Source organism: Eschrichtius robustus, chromosome 10 (genome assembly GCF_028021215.1).
Source record: "Eschrichtius robustus isolate mEscRob2 chromosome 10, mEscRob2.pri, whole genome shotgun sequence".
NCBI lineage: Eukaryota > Metazoa > Chordata > Mammalia > Artiodactyla > Eschrichtiidae > Eschrichtius > Eschrichtius robustus.
In genome coordinates, this window is record NC_090833.1 from 20,805,761 (window position 1) to 20,827,199 (window position 21,439).

At 41.2% G+C, this 21,439-nt stretch overlaps 2 protein-coding genes across 6 annotated transcripts in view; one reads left to right on the top strand and one right to left on the bottom strand.

Moving 5' to 3' along the window:
- Positions 1 to 11,207, bottom strand: part of SLC31A1 (solute carrier family 31 member 1) — a 30,682-nt gene extending 19,475 nt beyond the window's left edge. The window contains exon 1 of the mRNA XM_068551966.1: positions 11,079 to 11,207. The gene's annotated coding sequence lies outside the window, so the exon portion shown is untranslated. The remainder of the gene's footprint in view (positions 1 to 11,078) is intronic.
- A 177-nt stretch (positions 11,208 to 11,384) lies between these two features.
- Positions 11,385 to 21,439, top strand: part of FKBP15 (FKBP prolyl isomerase family member 15) — a 55,122-nt gene continuing 45,067 nt past the window's right edge. For 2 of the 5 annotated variants that reach the window (XM_068551851.1, XM_068551853.1), the window contains exons 1-2: positions 11,387 to 11,569; positions 19,623 to 19,738. In XM_068551851.1, the coding sequence (XP_068407952.1) occupies positions 11,517 to 11,569; positions 19,623 to 19,738 (169 nt within the window). In that variant the 5' untranslated portion in view covers positions 11,387 to 11,516. Of the gene's footprint in view, positions 11,570 to 19,622; positions 19,739 to 21,439 lie in introns of all 5 variants that reach the window. The other 3 variants (XM_068551852.1, XM_068551850.1, XM_068551854.1) reach the window with 3 other exon arrangements.

Here is a 21,439-nt window from a genome sequence, read left to right on the forward strand (position 1 = left end):
GAGCTACCACAATGTAGTATGTTTCTAGACCTAACTCCACATGAAGGACAGGCCTGGATTAAACAAGAACGGCTACTTATTTTACAGCTGGAAAATTGAGGTACACGAGGTTAACTGACTAGCCAAGGTCACGTGTCAGTCAGTCTCGAGGCAGTCTGCAATTAGAATCCAGATTCTGACCTCAAGTCCGGTGACCTATTACTTGTATCGTTGTACTTCTACCCAACTATTTGCGTCCCTGTCTCTTAACACAAAGGTAGCTATTTTACTTTATGGGGGCAATTCTGAAAAATTGAGATAAGGAAACAGAGTTATAGTTTTTAGGGAGCTTAGAAAGAAATGTAGACCTATTTCTATTGGGAGGCACAAGTGAATATTCCCTACATTTGGAGTAAACAAAGATCAAGTTATCCAAGGGCCTTGTCAAGTCTATAAACCCCATTAAGTTGTCCAGGAGGAGCTAAATCTAGTTATCTACCTCCAGAGTAGTTGTGTCTTGCAACACTTTACACCATGCTATGGCCTACAATTTGTTAAAACTATTACCTGCAGTATTCTTGGCTGCTCTGCCTCTGTAGCTCTAAGTGAGAATGGACTTCCACATAGCCTGAGCTCCAGGCCACATTTCAGCATTCCATTAAAATTCACAAAAGCCCCAAATGCCATTCTACTATATATTTTCAGTGTCAGAAACAGAACTTTTAAAGAATAACTCATAAAAATGTCACCGTTATGGGGCTTCCCTGGTGGCGCAGTGGTTGAGAATCTGCCTGCCAATGTAGGGGACACGGGTTCGAACCCTGGTCTGGGAAGATCCCACATGCCGCGGAGCGGCTGGGGCCGTGAGCCACAACTACTGAGCCTGCGCGTCTGGAGCCTGTGCTCAGCAACAAGAGAGGCCGCGATAGTGAGAGGCCCGCGCACCGCGATGAAGAGTGGCCCCCACTTGCTGCAACTAGAGAGAGCCCTCGCACAGAAACCAAGACCCAACACAGCCATAAATAAATAAATAAATAAGTAAATAAACCCAAAGTTAAAAAAAAAAAAAAAAAAGCTGAAATATTTAGTTTAAAAAAAAAAAAGAGGCTGCAAATCTAAAGTTTGTTTAAAAAAAAAAAAAAAAAGTCACCGTTAAAAAAAAGTCACCATTTATTCTACTCCTTTAAAATACCAGAACACCTTTAATTATTATGCCTCTGTGTGAACTTTCAAATGGTGAATGTCACAAAGAGTCATCGCTCTCAACCACTGATTCAATAGTCTTCTGAGTAATTCTCAGGCAACGTATGGATCGTAGCCTACCTTACCCTTTATAATTATTACAACTTGAAAGAAAGTAAGATCTGGGTTCTAGCCCGGGTGTTTCCATTACATTAAGCAATTTAATCTTTATGGTCACAATTTCCTTAGTGAAGAAATAGAATAACTCATCTTTAGGGCCTATTTCAATTAGAAAAGTTTAGGTGTGTATAATATCGTTTCAAAGAAGAACAAATGCATACTTGTCTTTTCTAGGAACATTCTGAATATTAGATGATATGCGTTAGACATTCCAACATTTCAGTGGCTTTAACTTAACAGACTGTTCATATCACTTTCTAATATTTTCCAATTCGCCAATCTTATACAATCATCTCTTCTGAGAAATACCTAAAGCAGAAATACTAAGAGCAACAGCCCTCCTGGTTCTTGGAGTCAGACTGCTGACTGTCATAATGCAATGCCATCTTTGGAGCTCAGAACAAGTTACTAAAACTTTGTGGGGATAATACATACACATAAACCTGGGTTAATAAAGTCTTACAATTTTTTTGAACATCAAATGTAAAAATACATATGAAAGCGACTGGCACATTAATAACATACATAGTAAATAATAAATGTTAATTGCTTCCCTCCTAACTCAAGCGTTTCTCAAAGTATGGTCCAAGGACCGCCTGAATCAGAATTATTTGAGATGTTTGGCTAAAACTGAAAATTATGGACCCCACTCCAGACTACTGAATCTCCTCTCAGGGAATGGGGTCTCAGACTCTAGGTATTTATCCAGATATATAGACAATTCTTATGCGCTCTAAAATTTGAGAACCAAAGTTCTGAATTACAGAGATGTACAACACAGATATAGTACACAGGCTCTAATGACTGTATGCTTAAGAAGAGGGAGCTAAAAAAAAAAACAAAAGAAAGAAAGTCAAGATTCAACCAGGAACTAAAATAAAACATTTGTTTATTCTGATATTCCAAAAGGGCACAAAGCTTGCCCAGTCTCACTTAGAATTTACACACACCACCACCTACTAATCAAAGAACTTTCTGGGCTAACACTAAATTTAATAACAAATGGCTCATCTTTGGGATTTGAGAGAGGTTTCTTTCACCCACTGTGTGAATAAAATCTGAGTTCCAGATGAAGGGGAAGTTATATATCTTCTACAGTTCTATTTTTCTAGATTAGTTGTGAAATACAGGAATTGAACTATCAGAAAAACAGACTTTATTGCTGACTAATAAGACAACAAAAAACCTTCTGTGTGAAGAAAATGTTGTATATAGTTCCCAACATGATTAATGAAGTTAAGATTTGTTCCCAGCTGAGCACTCCAGGGCCTGTCCCTAACCATCAACTCCTGCATTTCTGAGAATGGGAGTTCAGTTAGAGATCCTGAATAGGCCACTAAAAACAAACAAACAAAAAAAAACATGAGGAGGAAGCTGTGGGCAGAAGAGATATTTTCTCTTTCTTTTTTATGGCGGTTTTCCAAGTATGCAAGTTATTCTCTAACTGGTAAAACTGGACCTACTGGTTGTGGGCCCTTGGGCAAATTACTTAATATCTTTGGGCCTCAGCTCTAAAATCAGGTAATAAAAGTAGCCTCCCTCACAGGATTGTTACGAAGAGTTCACTGAGGCAACAGCATAGTGGTTAAGAGGGTAAGTTAGTCTCCTCTAATATAGGGATGACAGTAGCACCTACCTCGTGACAGTGTGCATTTAAACACCAACTTAGCACAGTGCCTAAACACAGTAAGCCCTCGATAAATCATCATGCCCTCGATAAATAGTCATTATTGTTACTTCTTAATCTACTGTTCTTTCTAAACTTGGCATAGGTATAATCCCCCAAATCCTTTGATTTGTCCTTCGCCCATTGCTCCATAGCTAACCTTTCTTTCTAACCTTTGCTTTTCTCATTTTAGGAGTTTTCAGAGTGTGCTAGTGAACTCTGTCCACTTCACTTCACAGGAAGGGATGTTCTTCACCTATAATGAATCAGGTGGTCAGTAATTTGTTTCAATTTGATTCCAATCTGCATTTATATTCTTTGAAATGTCTCGAAGTTTCACACTTCTTTCTCTCTGTTTTCTAATGATAAAGGATACTTTTTTTATGGGTGGTTTCCCCACTGCCAAACAATTCTCCAACACCAGCTGGGTGTCCTACAATTCAACTCAATTCTGACACTATCTTCTCAGAGATAGCATCATATTACACAGATTTAGGACCCAGTCCTACAAGACTGCTCTTCACTTCAGATGCCAGTTGCAAGCCTGTGCTTGTGATCCGCTGGCTATAAATCAGAGGCTCCCACAATCCCTTCTCCTTGAGTTCTACAAACTTGCTAGAGTGGCTCACAGAACTAAGGAAATCCATTTACCCACTAGATTACTGATTTATTACAAAGTATATTAAAGGAGACAAATCAACAGCCAGATGAAGAGATATATATAGTGAGGTCCTGGACAAAGGAGCTTCTGTCCTTGTAGGTTGGGGCCGGCATGGTGGCACGTGGAAGCGTTCTGGTTCCCCAAGCCAGAAGCTCTCGGAACCCTGTCCTTTTGGGTTTTTATGGAGGCTTCATTACATGGGCATGATTGATTCAATTTGGCCACTGTTGATTAAACTCAATCTCCAGCCCCTCCCTTCTCCCAGGAAGTCAGGGGCTGAAAGTTCCAACCCTCTAGTCACTTTGGTTGGCTTCACAGGCAACTAGCCCCCATCCTCAGAGAAGTCACCTTATTAACAAAAGACACCTTTATAGCTCTAGTCACTTAGGAAATTCCAAGGGTGTTAGCTCTGAGCCAGAAATGGGATGAAGACCAAATATATATTCATTATAAATCACAATATCATACTTTTTCTTATTTTTGTATTTCTAAAGTCATTTCATTAGGATTTTGAGAAGGAAACGAGATATGCTCAAAGCGCCATCTTGCAATGAAAATATATACATTATAAGATGTGCTGTGGACTACTTTGCAGCCATAAACAAGAATGAGGAAGCTCTTTGTATACTGATAATGATCTCCAGGGTAGCTTATGAGATGAAAAAATAAGGGGCACTATATGCTATCATTTGTAAAAAGTTTTGAAAGGGAAAAAAGTATATACATATTATTTGTAAACACCCATACTACCTCTGGGCGTGGGGGAATAAGAAGGTAGTAACATTGTGATCCCTAGGAAGGCAACTGGTCAGATGTGGGTTGGATTAGAAGCAACATTTTTCACTACATATCCTTGTGTACTTTTTGAATTGTGAACCATGTGAATATATTTCCTACTAAAAAATTAAATTATCAAGTCCAACTCCTTTATTTTACAGATGGGGAAACTGAGGCCTAGGTCATTGAATAATGATGCTAATATACTCTTTAGTCAACTGAACCTATAACATCTGCTTCTCGTACGTTGCTTCTGTAACACTAGGCTAGCTACTTTCCCCAACACTCCCATTTCTCCAGATAGTTTGTAGGGAAGCAGCTAAGTAGGAGGGGTTTCTGAGCTTTATATATCCTGTTTTAGTGGCAAATAATATAGAAGCTCCTGTTTCTCTTGCCCACTCTCACCTTTCTGTACAAAGAAGATCAAATGTACAACTACATTCTTCACAAAGGCCTTTGGAAAAGCTTTTATTTGCCTGGTCCGAATAGGACAACTCAAATTTGATATGTCAAACAAACAAACTGAAAAGGTCTTTTAGTTATGCAACGATAGAAGGGCCTAAGTCCATTGGGGAGTGGATCTCCCAGTTACTATACTCTACTTCTCTGATACCTTTTGTTGTTGGCTAAGCCACATCCTTGAATAAAGCAATCCCGAGATGCACCCTTTCATAACCCTCTTACTGGATCCTTTTGTAGTCTTGACACATTTCCACCATGCTAACCATGAATGCTTAAGTATGATTTATGTAAAGATCTGAGTGTTTTATAAAAAGTGTGATAAGAGTAGAGACAGCCCTGGACTAGGCATCAGAGACTCTGAACTATAGACATAAGTTTGCCATACATTAGCTATGTGACATTAAGCAAATCGCCTGAACTCAACATGTACTAGTTCATTTATTACAAAATGGATATAAAAATATCCACCCTGCCAATCTCACAGGTTGTGAGGATCAAATAAAATATGTCAAAATACTTCCTAATTCTAAGGTACAGTAAATATGAGATATTATTAATGGTAGCTTGCTTTCTCATTAGAGGACAAAATTAATCTCTGAAATGAGACGTCCAAGTCACACATAGGGCTCATATTCATGTCACTTAAAACACAAAGACTCTTATAGCCTGATTTAAAGAACACTAGCTAGTCAGATATGTATAGGTTGGCAAAGCATTGTTTTAAATGCCTCTTTGTTATAATCAAAGGCAGACAAAGGTCCCCCTTGCTAAACCTTCCATTTAGTTATATTACACGGGATTTCAATTGTCTAGATCACAGGGTTGTTGGTTTGCCTGTGGAGAATGCTGGGAATTAATTTGGTGTGAGGCAGAAACTAGAAAACATTTTACCTTTTCCTTTTTTACTCCTCCCTCCCTCTGAGAGAAAAGTTGTTCAAAACCTCAGATAGAGGCTGCATGGCATAGTAGAAAAGTACTGGGCTAGGAATCAGGAGACCTGGGTTCTATATCTGGCTCTAGGGGCTTATTATCTGTGTGACCTGGGGAACTAGGTCTCTTCATTCATTCATTCATTCGTTTGTTCGTTCATTCATTCAAATTTATTGTGTACCTACTGAGTGAAGGTACTATGATGAAACCCTATCCTCAAGAAGCGCAGTCTGATGGAGAAGGGATATATACAAATAATTAAAATACAGCATGAGATATACTAAGATATAGATTATGCACAGGGTTGTATGGGAACTGATAAAAAGCCATTAGAAAAGGTAGGAGAGAGGCATGGGTGCCTGCGGGTACAGTTAGCAGCATTCCTCTTCTTTCATTTCATAAACTGAACGAATACATTCTAGATGCTCTAAACTGCTTCAAAATTATACAAACACTGTATAGTTCTATAATAACTCGACTACCTATTTAGGGAAAGACTCAAACTGGCTAAAAAAAGGTCCCACTAACGTTTTACTGGTTGCTAGAGTTTTGCTCTTTATGTGTTCTCCCCAAATCATTTCTCTTATTTACTTTTGTAATGCAGGTTTCTATCTCATTATGCTGTATTGCACAATGTCCTCAGCCTACAAAAGCAGGTTGTATACAAAAGCCTAGGGCCTTTGTGCAAAGGAAAAGAGGTAGGGTGGACCCTTCTCAACCCTTTCCTTCTCTGCAGGGCTTTGTATTCCTAAGGATGGGCCCCCCCCTGCTTGGGGATGTTACCTAAATCATGAAATGATATTACTCAAAGCAATGGAACTTCAAAAGCATTTCCTTCCCAGTGCCTACTCTAAGATTTCTTTTGGCATAAACTGCTCACTTTAATGGATTAAGAATCAGACCCTTGCTGACTTCTCATACTTAGTCACAAACTACAGAAAACTTTTGATTTTTTTAATGGCTTTTTTATGCTAAAAGCTGCATGTGGGAGTGCAGGCATCAATCAGCAACCTGCCCTCTCTCTTCCCTCCCTTTTCCCCAACCATGCCTGGCTTGCCAACTTTAAATGGCAGAGTTATCTGGGTGCTGCCTGGTTATTGACTTATCTGACATCTTCCACTAGTTGAAGTCATCTTGTTGCTGTAAACACTTACTTTTTCAGTGATAACTATGTCATCTTTTTCTCTTTTGTGGCATGTCTGGTGAGGAAGGCAAAAAGAAGAATCAATAGCAGAGGCAAACTGGAACAAGGAGAGGAACAGACTTAAGAATCAGAGACTCTTAAGAGTATGGTATAAATTGTTACCTTTAGAGAAGTCATTTAATTTTATTCACATTCAGTTTAGAACATTTATTTTTCTCAGTTCAAAACTGAGATTATAATCAAAAGGAAAACTGGATTGAGGTCATTTAAAATAAAAAATTCCATTTCCTACTGGGCTAAGTACAAACTTGTTAGCTTGGCCTTCAAGGTATTTGACAAATATGGCCCTGGTCTCCTTTTCAACTTTAATCCACTATTTCCCTATGTATACTGTTTAAGACAACAGTAAACTATTAGCAAACTATTGCACAGAACTCTCTTAACCAATTTAACTGATCACACATCAGCTAGGCTATTCTCCAGTATCATGGGAGCAACACTTCTGCTCTCCCTCTCAGTGAAATTATGTGCTTATTGAGGGTGTCAGTTGTGTTTATTCACAAAACAATTTATGCCAATTGTGTTTATTATTCTAAATATATAATTTAATAAAGTATTATATAAAGCAATGAAGTATAAATGTGAAGAGGAAAACAACAGCAGCAGCTAATATTAACTGAGTACTTACTACCTGCCAGGCACTGTTCTAAGTGTTTTACGTGAATTAACTCACATAATCTTCATAAGAGCCCTGGGAACTAGACACTATTATTGTCCCTATTTCACAAAGGAGGAGACTGAACAACATGCCCAAGGCCTATACAACTCAAAAGTGGCAAAACAATTTGGCTCCAGAGATTTAACTACTATGCTATACAAGTTGAAAGCTTAGGAAAGACTAGATAAAGATACACATAACTATACTCCACTCCACCTTGTATGTGAAAGTAGCCACAGATAATACATAAACAAGTGAGCAAGGCTGTGTTCCAATAAAACTTTATTTACAGAAACAGGCAGCAGGCTAGGATAAGATTTAGCCCTCACACTGTAGTTTGCAGATCTCTGAGACCCACACTCCAAGAAAAGGCTTATGTCAAAAGAATGGCAAAAAGATGTTTAAGTTTTAAGTTAAAATAAAATGTTTAAGATCTACGGGTAACTAATATCTGTATGATTCCCTGCTTTCACTTACTTTTTTTCAGTTAACTTTTCCCTTCAACCTGGAAAGCCTTACTTCCTTACTTCCACTTGGAATCCCACTCATCTTCAAAGCCCACTATCTAACCCACACCTTCCTCCAAACTATGTAGATTTGATCTCTTCTTCCTTCGATATCCTACAATCATTAATTTCTACTTATGAGACTTACTTTGCTATATCTTCTATTATGGCTATTTGTATACTTCAATTATCGCCATTATTCAACTATAAGCACTTTGAGGACAGGAACATTGACTTACTCATTTTCTCATCCCAGGCAACACCCAGCACAGCGTGTATACATAGCAGGTTTTCAGGTGATGTTTCTTGAATTGTGTTCTGACGTTCTTCTGTTTCAGTGACTGAACAAAAAGAACACTATACCCCCCCCAAACCTACGTTCAATTCACATCCTTAACACCACACCTAAGATCTAACTTGGTTATAATTTTAAACTATTAATTTTAAAATGCATCCACCAGAACAGATTAATATAGGTGTACCTGTATATAAAAATTGTCATCTAAATTGTAGCAAAATTGCTGATAATTCAAGGAATTGTTAAAATTGATGCTTTCTGGTTAATCTTCAGGGGGTCAATACATTTTATAAACACATCTAAAAGCTGTATACTTAAGCAAAACAAACAAAAATGCTTTATTTAAACTTGAGACAGGGTTGTGCCTATTTACCTCCCAGCAGTACTATTTGATAGATAACTGGGAGTGTTTAGGGAGCCTGGCCCAAGCTTAGAGCGAGTTAGAAGGGCTGGGACAGGAATTCAGGTTTCCTGATTCCTAGTCCAGTATTCTACTTCAGGAAGACAGTGGCTTTTTAGGTACACTCAATCCTGCAGTTCAAAGCCTGGAAGACTGAGGAAGCCTCACCACTATCTTCCCCTTCCTCATACTGCCAATCAGAACCAGCAGCTGTGTCCCACAGTGGCGATCTGGGCACCCATATTTGTGGTGTTTCCATCACCAAAAAGGCTGATCCAGATTTTAGGATTCCAGCCTATCTAGAAAGGCGACTTAAACACCCTGGATAAAAACACCCCCAACTCAAGAATGCAAAATAAGTGCTCAATGATTCCCTTTAGCATTTTTCCCCCCTTTAGCATTTTTAAAAAGCACGATTCAGATGTTGTGGTGCTGGAATGACAATGACCAGTACTGGGGAGAGGGGTAAGAAAGAGCTGTTACTTATGCAGCTTATTCTTTTTTTTTTTTTTTTCCTGAGAGTTGCCAAGCTCACATTTAACAGAGAGCTACCACAAAGGGTTCCAGTTCCAGCGCTTAGATTCCAGTTGCATCATTGCTTTAACACTGTCAGCCTTCACTGCTTTAACCATCTTAATCTGTAAAATAAACACAGGAAGCAGACAACAGCCCTATCCTTCAGTTTAACAGAGGAATACTCTGCTAACAAAAATTAGACCTACATATAATATTTTTAGCTATCCTATTTCTCTTTCCTCTCCCCTAGAGCTTTAAACAATAGGAAAATCATCTTCAACTGACACAAGAGACTAAGCAACACAGACAGTTCACAGCTAGTACAGCATTTTTATCTTTCTGGAAGCTACCTATAAAAGGCAAGAGCCATTGCTGGGCTCTCTGGGTCACACGGAAAAAAATATCCTAAGGGAATAAATTAAGGAATAAGGAAACAAGGATGAATTCCACTACTTGGTCTAACAAAGAATTAGTGAGGACCCATTACGGGCAAGAAGGCATAGCGCTCTGTGACACAGGAGACACCAAGATTAATAAAACTGTCATCGTCCTTGAGGAGCTTACAATTTAGTAGAAGCACACAAACTATAATAAGCAGAACAAGGCAAGTGCCAAGAGGTATAAAATCTCTGAGAAGGAGCTACCAACCACTTCACTTTGATTTCATGCTAACAGATTAAAACATTCAGGTAAGGGACACCTGTTGTACTAATCTGATTGAGAGGAGAAGCCCAGAGTGAAAGCACTCCTGAGATCTACGGAAACAGAAGCTACAGTGGGACATGATCTGCTTATCCACACCTCCGCTAAGCCAGGCCTACCCCGAGATTGTTCCAAAAATGACCACAGGTTAACCAAAGAAATGCATATATAAGATACAGAGAGGGTGGAAACCGGAGGCAGAGAAGTCGACAGCAATTGATGTTGTCTTAGGTCTGTGCCAAGAAGACTAAGCAAAACCCAGGCCAAGGTTGGTGCTGGGGGGTTTTCAGCTTCTGAAGTTTCCTCCTTTCCATCACCCACCCCCAGAACATTCCAGCTCTCCTGATCACCTGCATAGGTGGACTCTAGGGATGGGACTCTCTCCAGATGTATGCCACAGTGGAGCAATAACCACTCTGTGAGAGAATACAGTACTTAAGGACTGGTAAGGTTCTTGTTGACCCGGCAGCCTGCTAATTCCCGAATCAAGAGACTAGGGATCCAGCCCCAGGCTGCCCTTTACTCTGTGTGACCTCGGACTAGTCATCCAAGTGCTTAGTTCCTCTCTTTCCCTACCTGTAAAGTCTGGGATTATGAGAAGACCGGGGTTGAATTCGATGACCTCTGAGGCCTTAAAGCTTCTTGACCAGTCGGCACACGGTAGCACTGGACAAATAACCCGTTGAATAAATAGCGAGGGCGGCCACAGGGGACAAGCGGCAGAGGGAATCAGGCTGGTTTTACAGACGGGGAAACTGAGGCACGGAATACCTTGCCCCAAGGTTACTCCGGTTATGTCACTATGGGGGCCGGGCCGAAAGCTCAGGTCTCCAGACCTCCAGTCCCGGGCCCTTTTTCCTTTCGCCGAGCTGAGAAGAGTGGCGCGGAGGTCCTCGTCTCAGAGGGGAAAGAACTGTGTTCGTGCCAGGGTTGCGAGAGGGGCGGGAGAGGCCTTACCTTCCCAGATCGAGTCCCGCCACCGGCGCCTCCCTCTCAGAACCTTATTCTGTCACACCCCCAGGACTCTTCAGAAGCCCCCTCCACTTCTGACCCTCTCGACGTGTCCAAGACCGCCACCGAAGCGCCGATTCCCGCCCCTACCCCGCCCCCTGCCTCTCTGGCCAATCGCCGCGCAGGGCTTCGGAGCGCCTGTGCGTCTCGCCGCCTCTGAGGGCCGGAGAAGCCTTTCGTCACGCGGCGTGCCTCCCCCTCCAGGTCCTCTCATTTGCCTTTGCTCCACCTTCTCCAGAACCTAGTCTCCTCCTGGCCGAGTCACCGTGCGAGAGTTCGTCCTGCCGGAAAACAGCACGGCGCGGCGGCGTTTTACGACGTCGGAGGTGAAAGGCTCTGGAAACCCTCCGACTTCCTTCCAGAAGCGGGGCGAAAGGCGGCGCGATGTTCGGTGCGGGCGACGAAGACGACACCGACTTCCTCTCGCCTAGCGGCGGGTGAGTGACACACGCGTGGGGCAGAGGGCGTGGCTGAGAGATCCTGGCCATTCGGTTGGAGGGGCCGCTCTCTTATCAGACCTCTTCCCAACTTCCGGGTCCAGAGCCTTTCCACATTCCGGTGCTCCACAGGTCTCAGAATCCAGGCAGAGCTCGAAACTGTGCTGCGTCTGTCCACCTGGATTCTGGACCTGGCATCTCCCCTGACGCGCGGTAGGACCCTGGGGTTCGACTTTTGCTTTCGGGGTCACAGTTTCTCCTTCTGTGAAATGGGGGTGATTATTGATGAAAATACCTGTCTCAGAGTTTTTATGAGTCAGCTGGTGCCTATATGAGACTTTCTCTTCTCCGTGGACAAGGCGGTGACACTTCAGAATTGGCGCTGGTGCGTCAGCCTCAGCATCCTTCAAGGCCTAGCTCGGATGTCACTTTTTTGGTGCTTTCCTTTCTCCCACGGCCCCAGGCAGAATAAATTGCTTTCTCTTACTTATTCCCACAACTAGGTGTGTTTACCTTTATCTTTGTACACAGAACCTACTAGATTTTGAGCCCTGACAAGACAAGAACTGTTTACGTTGTTCATAGTGTTCTGCGCTCGGCATGGTTCCTGGCACATAGTGAGTGCTCAGGAGGTGCCTACTGAGTGAATAATGACTGTGAAATTGCACTGTAAAGCTTAAAACCAGTGTAAGAAACTGCAGTTGCTGTCCCCTGTCCCCAGTCACTATATAAACTAGCCTGGGGTACAGGTCTTCAAGAGGCAGGGCTTTCCCTCTTCCACTAATCAATTTAGCCTTTTCCCTTGTGTTGTGTCGGTAAACAGCTTGACTCCCTTCAAACTTGTGAGCTGCCAAGTTCTGATCCTTGCAGAGTCTTTCTTTGAACATCTGTTTAACCAATTTAAGAATGTACTGAAGAATGATGAATACACCAATATATACTCCTCATTCTACTAAATACTTAGAGGTTACAAAAATGATTAAGCTGCTCTCTCTGGTCTCAGGTTGCTTCTAGTCCTGGTGGAGAGTCCAGTACGTGATTGACCTAAAACGACACTGGCTCTCTTTTGGTCTTAAATAGGATCTTTTGACTTACACTGTGATCAGCTCTACATTAGCCATCCTGAGTCCTTTTTTCACTCTCACTGCCCTGTTCCACCCCTACCCTCAGTTTGGATGCCCTCCATCCACTTAGCTCCCCCTTGAGTTCTTTCAGTTGCTCAATTATTTTAGAGTTAAGCAGTGCTTTGGTTCCTTTTTTCCCTACTCCACCCAAAACATTCACTATTTCCACACATCCAGCCTGTTGCTGTTGACTATGTAGTCAGCCATTTGAATTAATGTTTTTTCAGGCAAACCTGTTTTGTAAATGGCTGTGCCTTTTGAAAGTTTACAAAATATACTTTATTTATTTTTAATAAATTTATTTATTTATTTATTTTTGTCTGCGTTGGGTCTTCGTTGGTGCGCGCGGGCTTTCTGTAGTTGCGGCGAGCAGGGGCTACTCTTGTTGCGGAGCGCGGCCTTTCTCAGTAGTTGTGGCTCGCGGGCTCTAGAGCTCAGGCTCAGTAGTTGTGGCACAAGGGCTTAGTTGCTCCGTGGCATGTAAGATCTTCCCGGACCAGGGCTCGAACCCGTGTCCCTTTCATTGGGAGGCGGATTCTTAACCACTGCGCCATCAGGGAAGCCCACAAGATATACTTTAAATTCACATTCTTCACTAGGTGAAAGTCTTTGAGGGAAGTCTGTAAATGAATGTTAGGGCTCCCAACTTTATTTTTAATTTAATTTTTATTTTATATTGGAGTATAGTTGATTTACAATGTTGTGTTAGTTTCAGGTGTACAGCAAAGTGTTTCAATTATATATATATATATATATATATATATATATATATATATATATATATATATATATATATATATCCATTCTTTTTCAGATTCTTTTTCCATATAGGTTATTAAAGAATCTTGAGTAGAGTTTAGGGCTTCCAGCTTTGATGCAACAAGCAGTACACTGCTGACTGAAAATTCCTGGGTGGATAACCACAGTCATGTGCTCTTCCAGGTTCCTGGCCTGAGATAAGTTCTTGGTGGCTCAGCTATGCTGATTTCCTTTGCAGGCTCCTCAAAGACCTGAGAAACTAGTTCTAGGCAGGAGACTGTACTCCTAAACACAGACAACAGCTAATTGAATGATAAAAGGCTTAGTAAACAAAGTTATACAGGTAACTTATTTTTGTTCCCAGTAATAACCAGAAAAACTAAATCAAGTTTAAGATTGAGAATACAGAAAGTTTCACCAGCATTCCCTGATTCAGCTATTCCTTTGTCAGTTTTCTCTAAGGAAGTAAAACATATGACTGTGAGTACTGCGGCTGCTTCTCAGTTCCTCTTGTACAACTGTAATTTACTGTAAATATTACTTGATTATTATTTTTTAAGTATCTTGACTTAAATGTGTGACTTACTTGATTCCACTTAAGATAGTCAAGCCTAATAGAAGTGAGAGTATTAGTGCCTAGGATGGCTGTCTAGATGATTGATAATCTGTGTTCCAAATTTCCAGGCCTCTTGGTCCATGGTTAACCTAGCAATAGTAAAGTGGTAATCAGGAGGTTTGTGGGGGTTTTTTTTGTTTTTGTTTTTGGTCTTAGCCCTTTCTTTCCGTTGAGACTTTGAAATGAAGAAATATGTGAATGCCTACTAAGTGTATGGTACTTGGCTTCAGCTAATACAGATAGGAATAAGGAACAGTTCCTGCCCCTAAGAAGCTTCCAGTTTAGTAGTAGAATAAAACAATCCAATAATGATAATCAAAAAGCATTCTTAAGGGGCCAGTAATGTATATACTTGTGTTGTAGATTATATAAAAGTTATATCTAGGCAGGGACTTCCCTGGTGGTCCAGTGGTTAAGACTCCCTGCGTCCAATGCAGGGGGCATGGGTTCGATCCCTGGTTGGGGAACTAAGATCCCACATGCCACGCGGTGCTGCAAAAAAAAAAAAAAAAAAGTTATATGTAGGCAAATCTGATTAGCATAATGATGATAAATCACCAGTGTAGAGGTAGAAAAAAGAAATCTGGAACTGATCATCAGAAAGCATTTTCAAGTTCTGTAAAAGATACAGAAAAGCCTAGATTCTGATGTTGATTCTGCCCCCAGTTAGGAGTGTGACTTTATGGACAAGTCACTTACCATCCTTGACTCTCCATTCCCCAGTCTATTAAATAATGGGGTTGCTCTAGGTGATCTTTGAGACTTTTCCCAATCCTGTAGTTTGTATTTATGCTAATATCAGCTTATAGTTGGAGGTCAGTTTGTGCACTGATCAAGCATGGTTTCTTCCTTCTAGAGGTATCTGAGTTGAATCAACATTTTAAGGTAATAGGGTGTGTACACATGTGTATAAAACATATTGTGTACTTTGTGCAAGGTACTGTACTAAGTACTATATATACAGTATTGTATTAATTTCTTTCTACTACTCTCTGAGGCAGTTTTTACTAATATTATACTCATTTTACAAATGGGAAATTAAGGCTGAGAGAGGAAAGTTGCTCAAGGTCAAACGGCTAAAAAGTAGAAGAACCTAGATTTGAAATCAGGCAAGCAGATTTCCACCAGACTGCCTGTATGCCTTATTATTATTGTAGAAGTAAATGTTTGATAACACAGTTTGGAAAAGAAGTACTTGAACAACCGAAAGAGTCCCCGTTTATTAAAATACACTGATACATCATAAATGCATGTATTACTGTTTTGTTGTTTGGTTTTTTATTTTTGGCTGCGTGGGTCTTCGTTGCTGCCCGTGGGCTTTCTCTAGTTGTGGTGAGCAGGGGCTACTCTTCGTTGCGGTGTGCGGGCTTCTCATTGCGGTGGCTTCTCTTGTTGCGGAGCATGGGCTCTAGGCTCGCGGGCTTCAGTAGTTGTGGCACGCGGGCTCCGTAGTTGTGGCTCGCGGGCTCCGTAGTTGTGGCTCGCGGGCTCTAGAGCACAGGTTCAGTAGTTGTGGTGCATGGGCTTAGTTGCTCTGCGGCATGTGGGATCTTCCCGGACGAGGGCTTGAACCCGTGTCCCCTGCATTGGCAGGCAGTTTCTTAACCACTGCACCACCAGAGAAGTCCTGTATTACTGGGGTTTTTTTTTTGTTTTGTTTTGTTTTAATTTATTTATTTATTTTTGGCTGTGTTGGGTCTTCGTTTCTGTGCAAGGGCTTTCTCCAGTTGCGGCAAGCGGAGACTACTCTTCGTTGCAGTGCACGGGCTTCTCGTTGTGGTGCCGTCTCTTGTTGTGGAACACAGGCTTTAGGCATGTGTGCTTCAGTAGTTGCAGGCTCAGTAGTTGCGGCACGCAGGCCCTAGAGCGTGAGGTCTTCAGTAGTTGCGGCACATGGGCTCAGTAGTTGAAGGGTGCAGGCTCTAGGGCACGGGGGCTTCAGTAGTTCTGGCTCGCGGCCTCTAGAGCGCAGGCTCAGTAGTTGTGGCACACGGGCTCAGTTGCTTTGCGGCGTGTGGGATCTTCCTGGACCAGGGATCGAACCCGTGTCCCCTGCATTGGCAGGCAGACTCCCAACCACTGTGCCACCAGGTAAGTCCAACATTTATTTTTTAAATGTGATTAATGCTGGAATGACTTTTCCTATGAATTATAAACTTAGAGACTAAAGTCCAGAGTTAGCAAGCTCATTCTTGCTAACATAGTTAGGGAGATGTGTACATTTGAAAACACTTCAGAAGTGGAAAGTGTAATAATTTACAAAAAACCTATGCCCCTAAGACTGTGTAGAGTTCATTTTAAAAAATTAATAGAAAGTAGAATTAATCTGAAAGATAATTAGGTTGACCTGGCTTTTGGATTGATTTTGCAATCATCAATTGGCTGGCCTTTGGGGCATCTGTGGAAACTTAGTTTACCTACAACAGTTTTGTCTTTACATTGAAAAAAAAAAACCAAAACGCACCTGCAAAATTAAAACAGCAAATCCAATACCCATAGTTTACTGAAGCTACCAAGGACATTCTTTCTTATCAATGATTTGTGCATAATCTGTTAATCTTAACTAGGTTCTAAACTTTGTAAATTTTTCACAAGGTTAAAGGCATTGCTCAAATTCCTAGAATCTTATTCTTTTAGGGAATCTGCTCAGATTGCCCTGGGTAAAAGGAGAACTCTTGGTCTTTTCTAAATTTCATTAGCATTTGTTGATGTCTTATTGTAGGCCAGCACTGCTCTCTACAATTGCAATATCATTTAAACCTCTTAGTCCTTTAAAGTAGGCATTGTTGGCCCCATTTACAGGAAACTCAACACTACCTTGAGAAAACTAGGTAATAGTTTCAAATCATATTAAATTTACTTTGCAAAATGCTAGTATGTATTATACATTAAAATTATCAGGGAAAAAAGACCAAAAAAAGTTGTTGGGATGTTTCAGTATTTAACAGTAACCAATTACCATGTTAGATGATAAAGACTGAATAAGTTTTATTAATCTCTATGGAGTGTAACTCCATATAACAGCTGCTTGTTATATATCTCATGTTATAGTTTGCAATTATATAGTATATACCTAATTCCCTTGTTAGAGTATGTAAGCTACTTGAAAACAGAACCGAGTTTTGCTCACCAATGTATACCCAGCACTTAACACAGTGTCTGATGCATATTACTTGAATGAATGAAGTATAGAGTTCTGTGGGAGCCCCAAGGAAGATCACCTAACCGAGACTTTGAGATTAAGGGTCAGCTTCCAGGGGAAGAATGTTTCAGTCAGAGACAACAGCATATCCAAAGGCTGGAGATTAGAAAGATCTTGCCTTATATGAGAAATTAAAAGTTTCACAGTGTGACTGTAGCACGCAGTTGGAGATGAGAAATGGTCAGATAGGAAGCTGGGGAGGTAAGGAGAGTTGCGGTCTTGAAGGGGCTTGTAAAACTGTCTTATGGAGTTTGGACTTTTATCTTGGTAATATTGAGGTGTCATTGAGAGTTTTAAGGAGGAAAGAGACTTGGTCAAATTTGGTTTTGAGAAAGGTCACTGTGGGTGCAGTGGGAAGGATGGATAAGAAGCAGACACGACCAGGGCAGGGAGATGAGACAGGAGGTGGCTGCAGGAATTCAAGCTCTGTAGATGTGATGGTGGTCTGAAGTAGGCAAGTGGCAGTGAGGCTGGGGAGAAGTGAACGAGTTCGAGAAATAGCAAGTAAGATCAAATGGACTTGAGGATTGGTCATGAACACCAGGGGAAAGAAAAGTCAAGATCGATGCCCAGATTTCAGTTTTGGTTGTGGATGTTTCCAGAAAAGGGTTAACATAGTAGACCTGAGACTGTTATCCTTAGGAAGTCTTGCTTACAGGGTTGGCTGGCAGCTGGAAACTCGATTGGTAAACAGTTCCCCACACTACAGCTTTCCACAAATGCTAAGAGCGGCTCACTGTGCCTAAACTGTTTGTATAGACGATATGGTTTATTACTGAATCTTGTCTTCCTTCTGGGAGTCTAGAATTTTGGTACATGTTAGAAGGTTTCTATGTGACTAGCCCACAATCAAAAACCTTGGGCACTGAGTGTCTAATGAGCTTTCCTGGCAGACCACTCTCACACATGTTGTTACAACTTATTGCTGGAGGAATGTAACATGTCCCGTGTTACTCCACTGGAAGAGGACTCCTGGAATTTTGTTCCTGGTTTCCTCTGGACTTTGCTCCAGTGTGCCTTTTTCCTTTGCTGATTTTGGTGTGTATCATTTCCTTGTAATAGACCTTAGCCCTGAGTATATATATATTATATATATATATATGTATATTATATATCATGCTATAACTGTATGGTAAGTCCAGTGAGTCCTTCTAGCAAATCACTGAGCCTGGGGGCAGTCTTGAGGATCCTGACACAAAATGTCATTCATCAAGAGAGGGAGCACAAGAGTAAGAACAGGTTTTGCTGGGCAGTGGGCATTGGCAGTGGGCATTGGAAGATATGAGTTCTGGTTTGGACATGTTGCATTTGTGTTCCCTGTGGGATATCTGTGTTGTCTGCACTCAGGAACAAATTCTGGGCTAGGAATACAGATTTGAGCACCATCAGAATTTGGATAGCACTGATATCAAGGTAAATAAATTAGATTGCCAAGGGAGAGAGAGTATGAAATCTTGGGGACATGGATATTTAAAGGTTGGGCAATAGTAGAAGAATCCAAGGAGTTAAATGAGGAGCCAGAGAGATGGAAAGACAATAAGAGAGGGATCCCATTAACATTTATTGATGTCTTATTTGGGCTGGTCCCTCCTCCCACCCCTGCAGGTATCCCCACAGAAGTCAGAAGAAGAGTTTGTTAAAAGAAGAACAAGTTAGTTGACAGTGTAAAAAGGCAGCATGAAAGCCAAATAAGATAAGGACCGATAAACTGTTTATTAACAAAGAGGTTGTTGGTGATTTTAGTAAGAGCAGTTTCAGTGGAATAGTTCATAAGATTCATCACAAGGGATGATAAAAGAATGGTTCTGCTGTGAAAGATAAAAGATGAAATCATATATGGGACTATGTTTGATGCAGTAAGTTTGTAATACGGTTTTTTTTTTTTTTTAAGGTGGTGATTTTCTTTCTTTCTTTCTTTCTTTTTTATTTTTTGAAAGCATGGGGTCCTAACCACTGGACCACCAGGGAATTCCCTGTAATACAGTTTTACTTCAATGTAATAAACTAGTGAAAAATAGGAAACTATGACTTGCTAAAGGCAAGAATGTACAGTTTGAAGAGACCATAGAGAGCACCTGGACTAATCACCTTAATTTACAGATGCAGAAACTGAGGTCCAGAAAGAAGAGATGCCTTGACCAAAGTCCTGTGGATGGGCAAGGTCATTTGATGCTGTTCATATCAGAGATACAATCTTGATTTCAAAGAGACTTAGTTGCCGCTTCTGATATTGAGTGGTGGGATATATAGTCAAGGAGGTATTTGTTTAAGGTTGGAGCATGAGCAGCTTTTATAATGATTCCAGGTTTGAGATATGTCAAACGAAATGTCATTTTCATTTTCTACTAACAGTACCAGATTGGCCTCTCTTTTCGGACTGGATCAGGCAGCTGCTGGCCATGGAAATGAATTCTTCCACTACACAGCCCCAAAGCAGCCTAAGAAAGGCCAGGGAACAGCACCAACAGGTAAGTTAAGAGGTTAGGATTGGCCCCTGACCGGTTAGTTGGAATGATAAACAGCCTTCTAAAAGTGACATGGCAGGTCATCCCTCCTTGATCAGTCTGGCCAAGCTCACCACCAGTGAGGTGCATGCTGCTCTGAGCTCTGAGATCCTGAATTCCGGCGGCTAGGTAGTATGCTGTTTTTTGGAAACTGATGGAGGAAGGTCACAGGCAAGCTCTTCTGCCCCATGTGGACACCACTCTCCAAAACTTTGCCCAGGGTGCTCTACATAGGCACCGTCCAATATTTTGGAAAGAAGGAAGAGCTGCTTTTCCCATCTTTCACCTGGGTGGGTTAGATGTATGCTGACAGTGAATTTTTCCCAACTAGAGAATGATACTCAATGCTGTATCCCCTGAACATTTCATCAGGATGAACACAAGACATATTGAATGAAAATTTGTTGAACGAAAGGAGAAAAGGGGGGACTAATATTTCTAAAATACCTGCTATGTGTTTGGTCTCAGGTGCTTCACCTAGATTGTCTTATTTAATTCTCACAACAATTCTGTGAAATAGGTGAGACTACCACCATTTTAGAGGCTCAGAGAGGTTTAGGCACATGGTTAAGGTCAGACAGCAGTAAGTGACAGAGTTGAAATTTGAACTCTGATCTGACTCACTCCAAAGCTTGCCTGCCATCCTCTGCACTTTGCTGTCTTTGTGTAAGAATCTGAAGAGGAGTGAGGGACTGATAGAAATAGCCCAGAGCAGAACAGGTGGTAAGGGACATTAAATTAAATATTTGTTGAATGAAGAAGAAAGTATTGAATGTCTTTTACATGCTAGGTGCAATGCCAACACTGAGGATGTTGTTAGGATATTTAGAGTTGAACAGTTGCAACAGATACTGTATGGCCCATAGCCTAAAATATTTACTGTTTGGCCCTTTACATACAGTGTTTGCTGACCCCTGCTCTAAGTCTTACCTGTCACTTTTGGCAGCTTTGCTGTGGATTGCTGGCCCTGTTCTCCAAGCCATAACCTGGCCAGATTTCTAGTAGGCTATGCTTTTACGTTTCCTGTGGCACATCTCTTCTCAGCAGTGTACTTCTAACTCAGTTTAAAGTGGTTGAGTTAATGAATGTGGATAAAAACAAACAATCTCAGTCCCCACCCAATGAAGTAACTTGCTTTTTAAAATTAGAAAACAACAACTATGAGTTAATTATACTTTTAAAGGGGAATTATAGAGGCATTTCAACTTAAAAATTACCTATACTACTGTCTTATGTAGGCATTTACAAATAAAGTAAAAACTTGCAATACAGGAGACGCTCTGTGTTCAAAGAGTATTTATTTAACAAGTCTTTTTGGGGAAGGAGGTGGCTGCAGCATAGTTCTTGAATCTCTTCAGATCTCTAGAAAAACAGAGCAACTGGGCAAACCTTGGATAATATTTCCAATAAAACCAATTGAAAAGGTATCCTCATGAACCCCCCCAATACAAGCAGGTATGGACACAAGGCTTGCATGGTGTCAACATTTGCATGGGAGAAAACAAGGAAGCAATGGGAGAATATTTGAATCTGAGAATGGGCGAACCCAAAGTAGCCAGCAGGTGTTCATGGGAAATGTGGCAGGCCAAGCTGGAACTGCAAAGCATTTTGCCCATTTTAGTTATGGGTAAGTACAAGGGGTTGATGATGGTGACTAGAACAGGA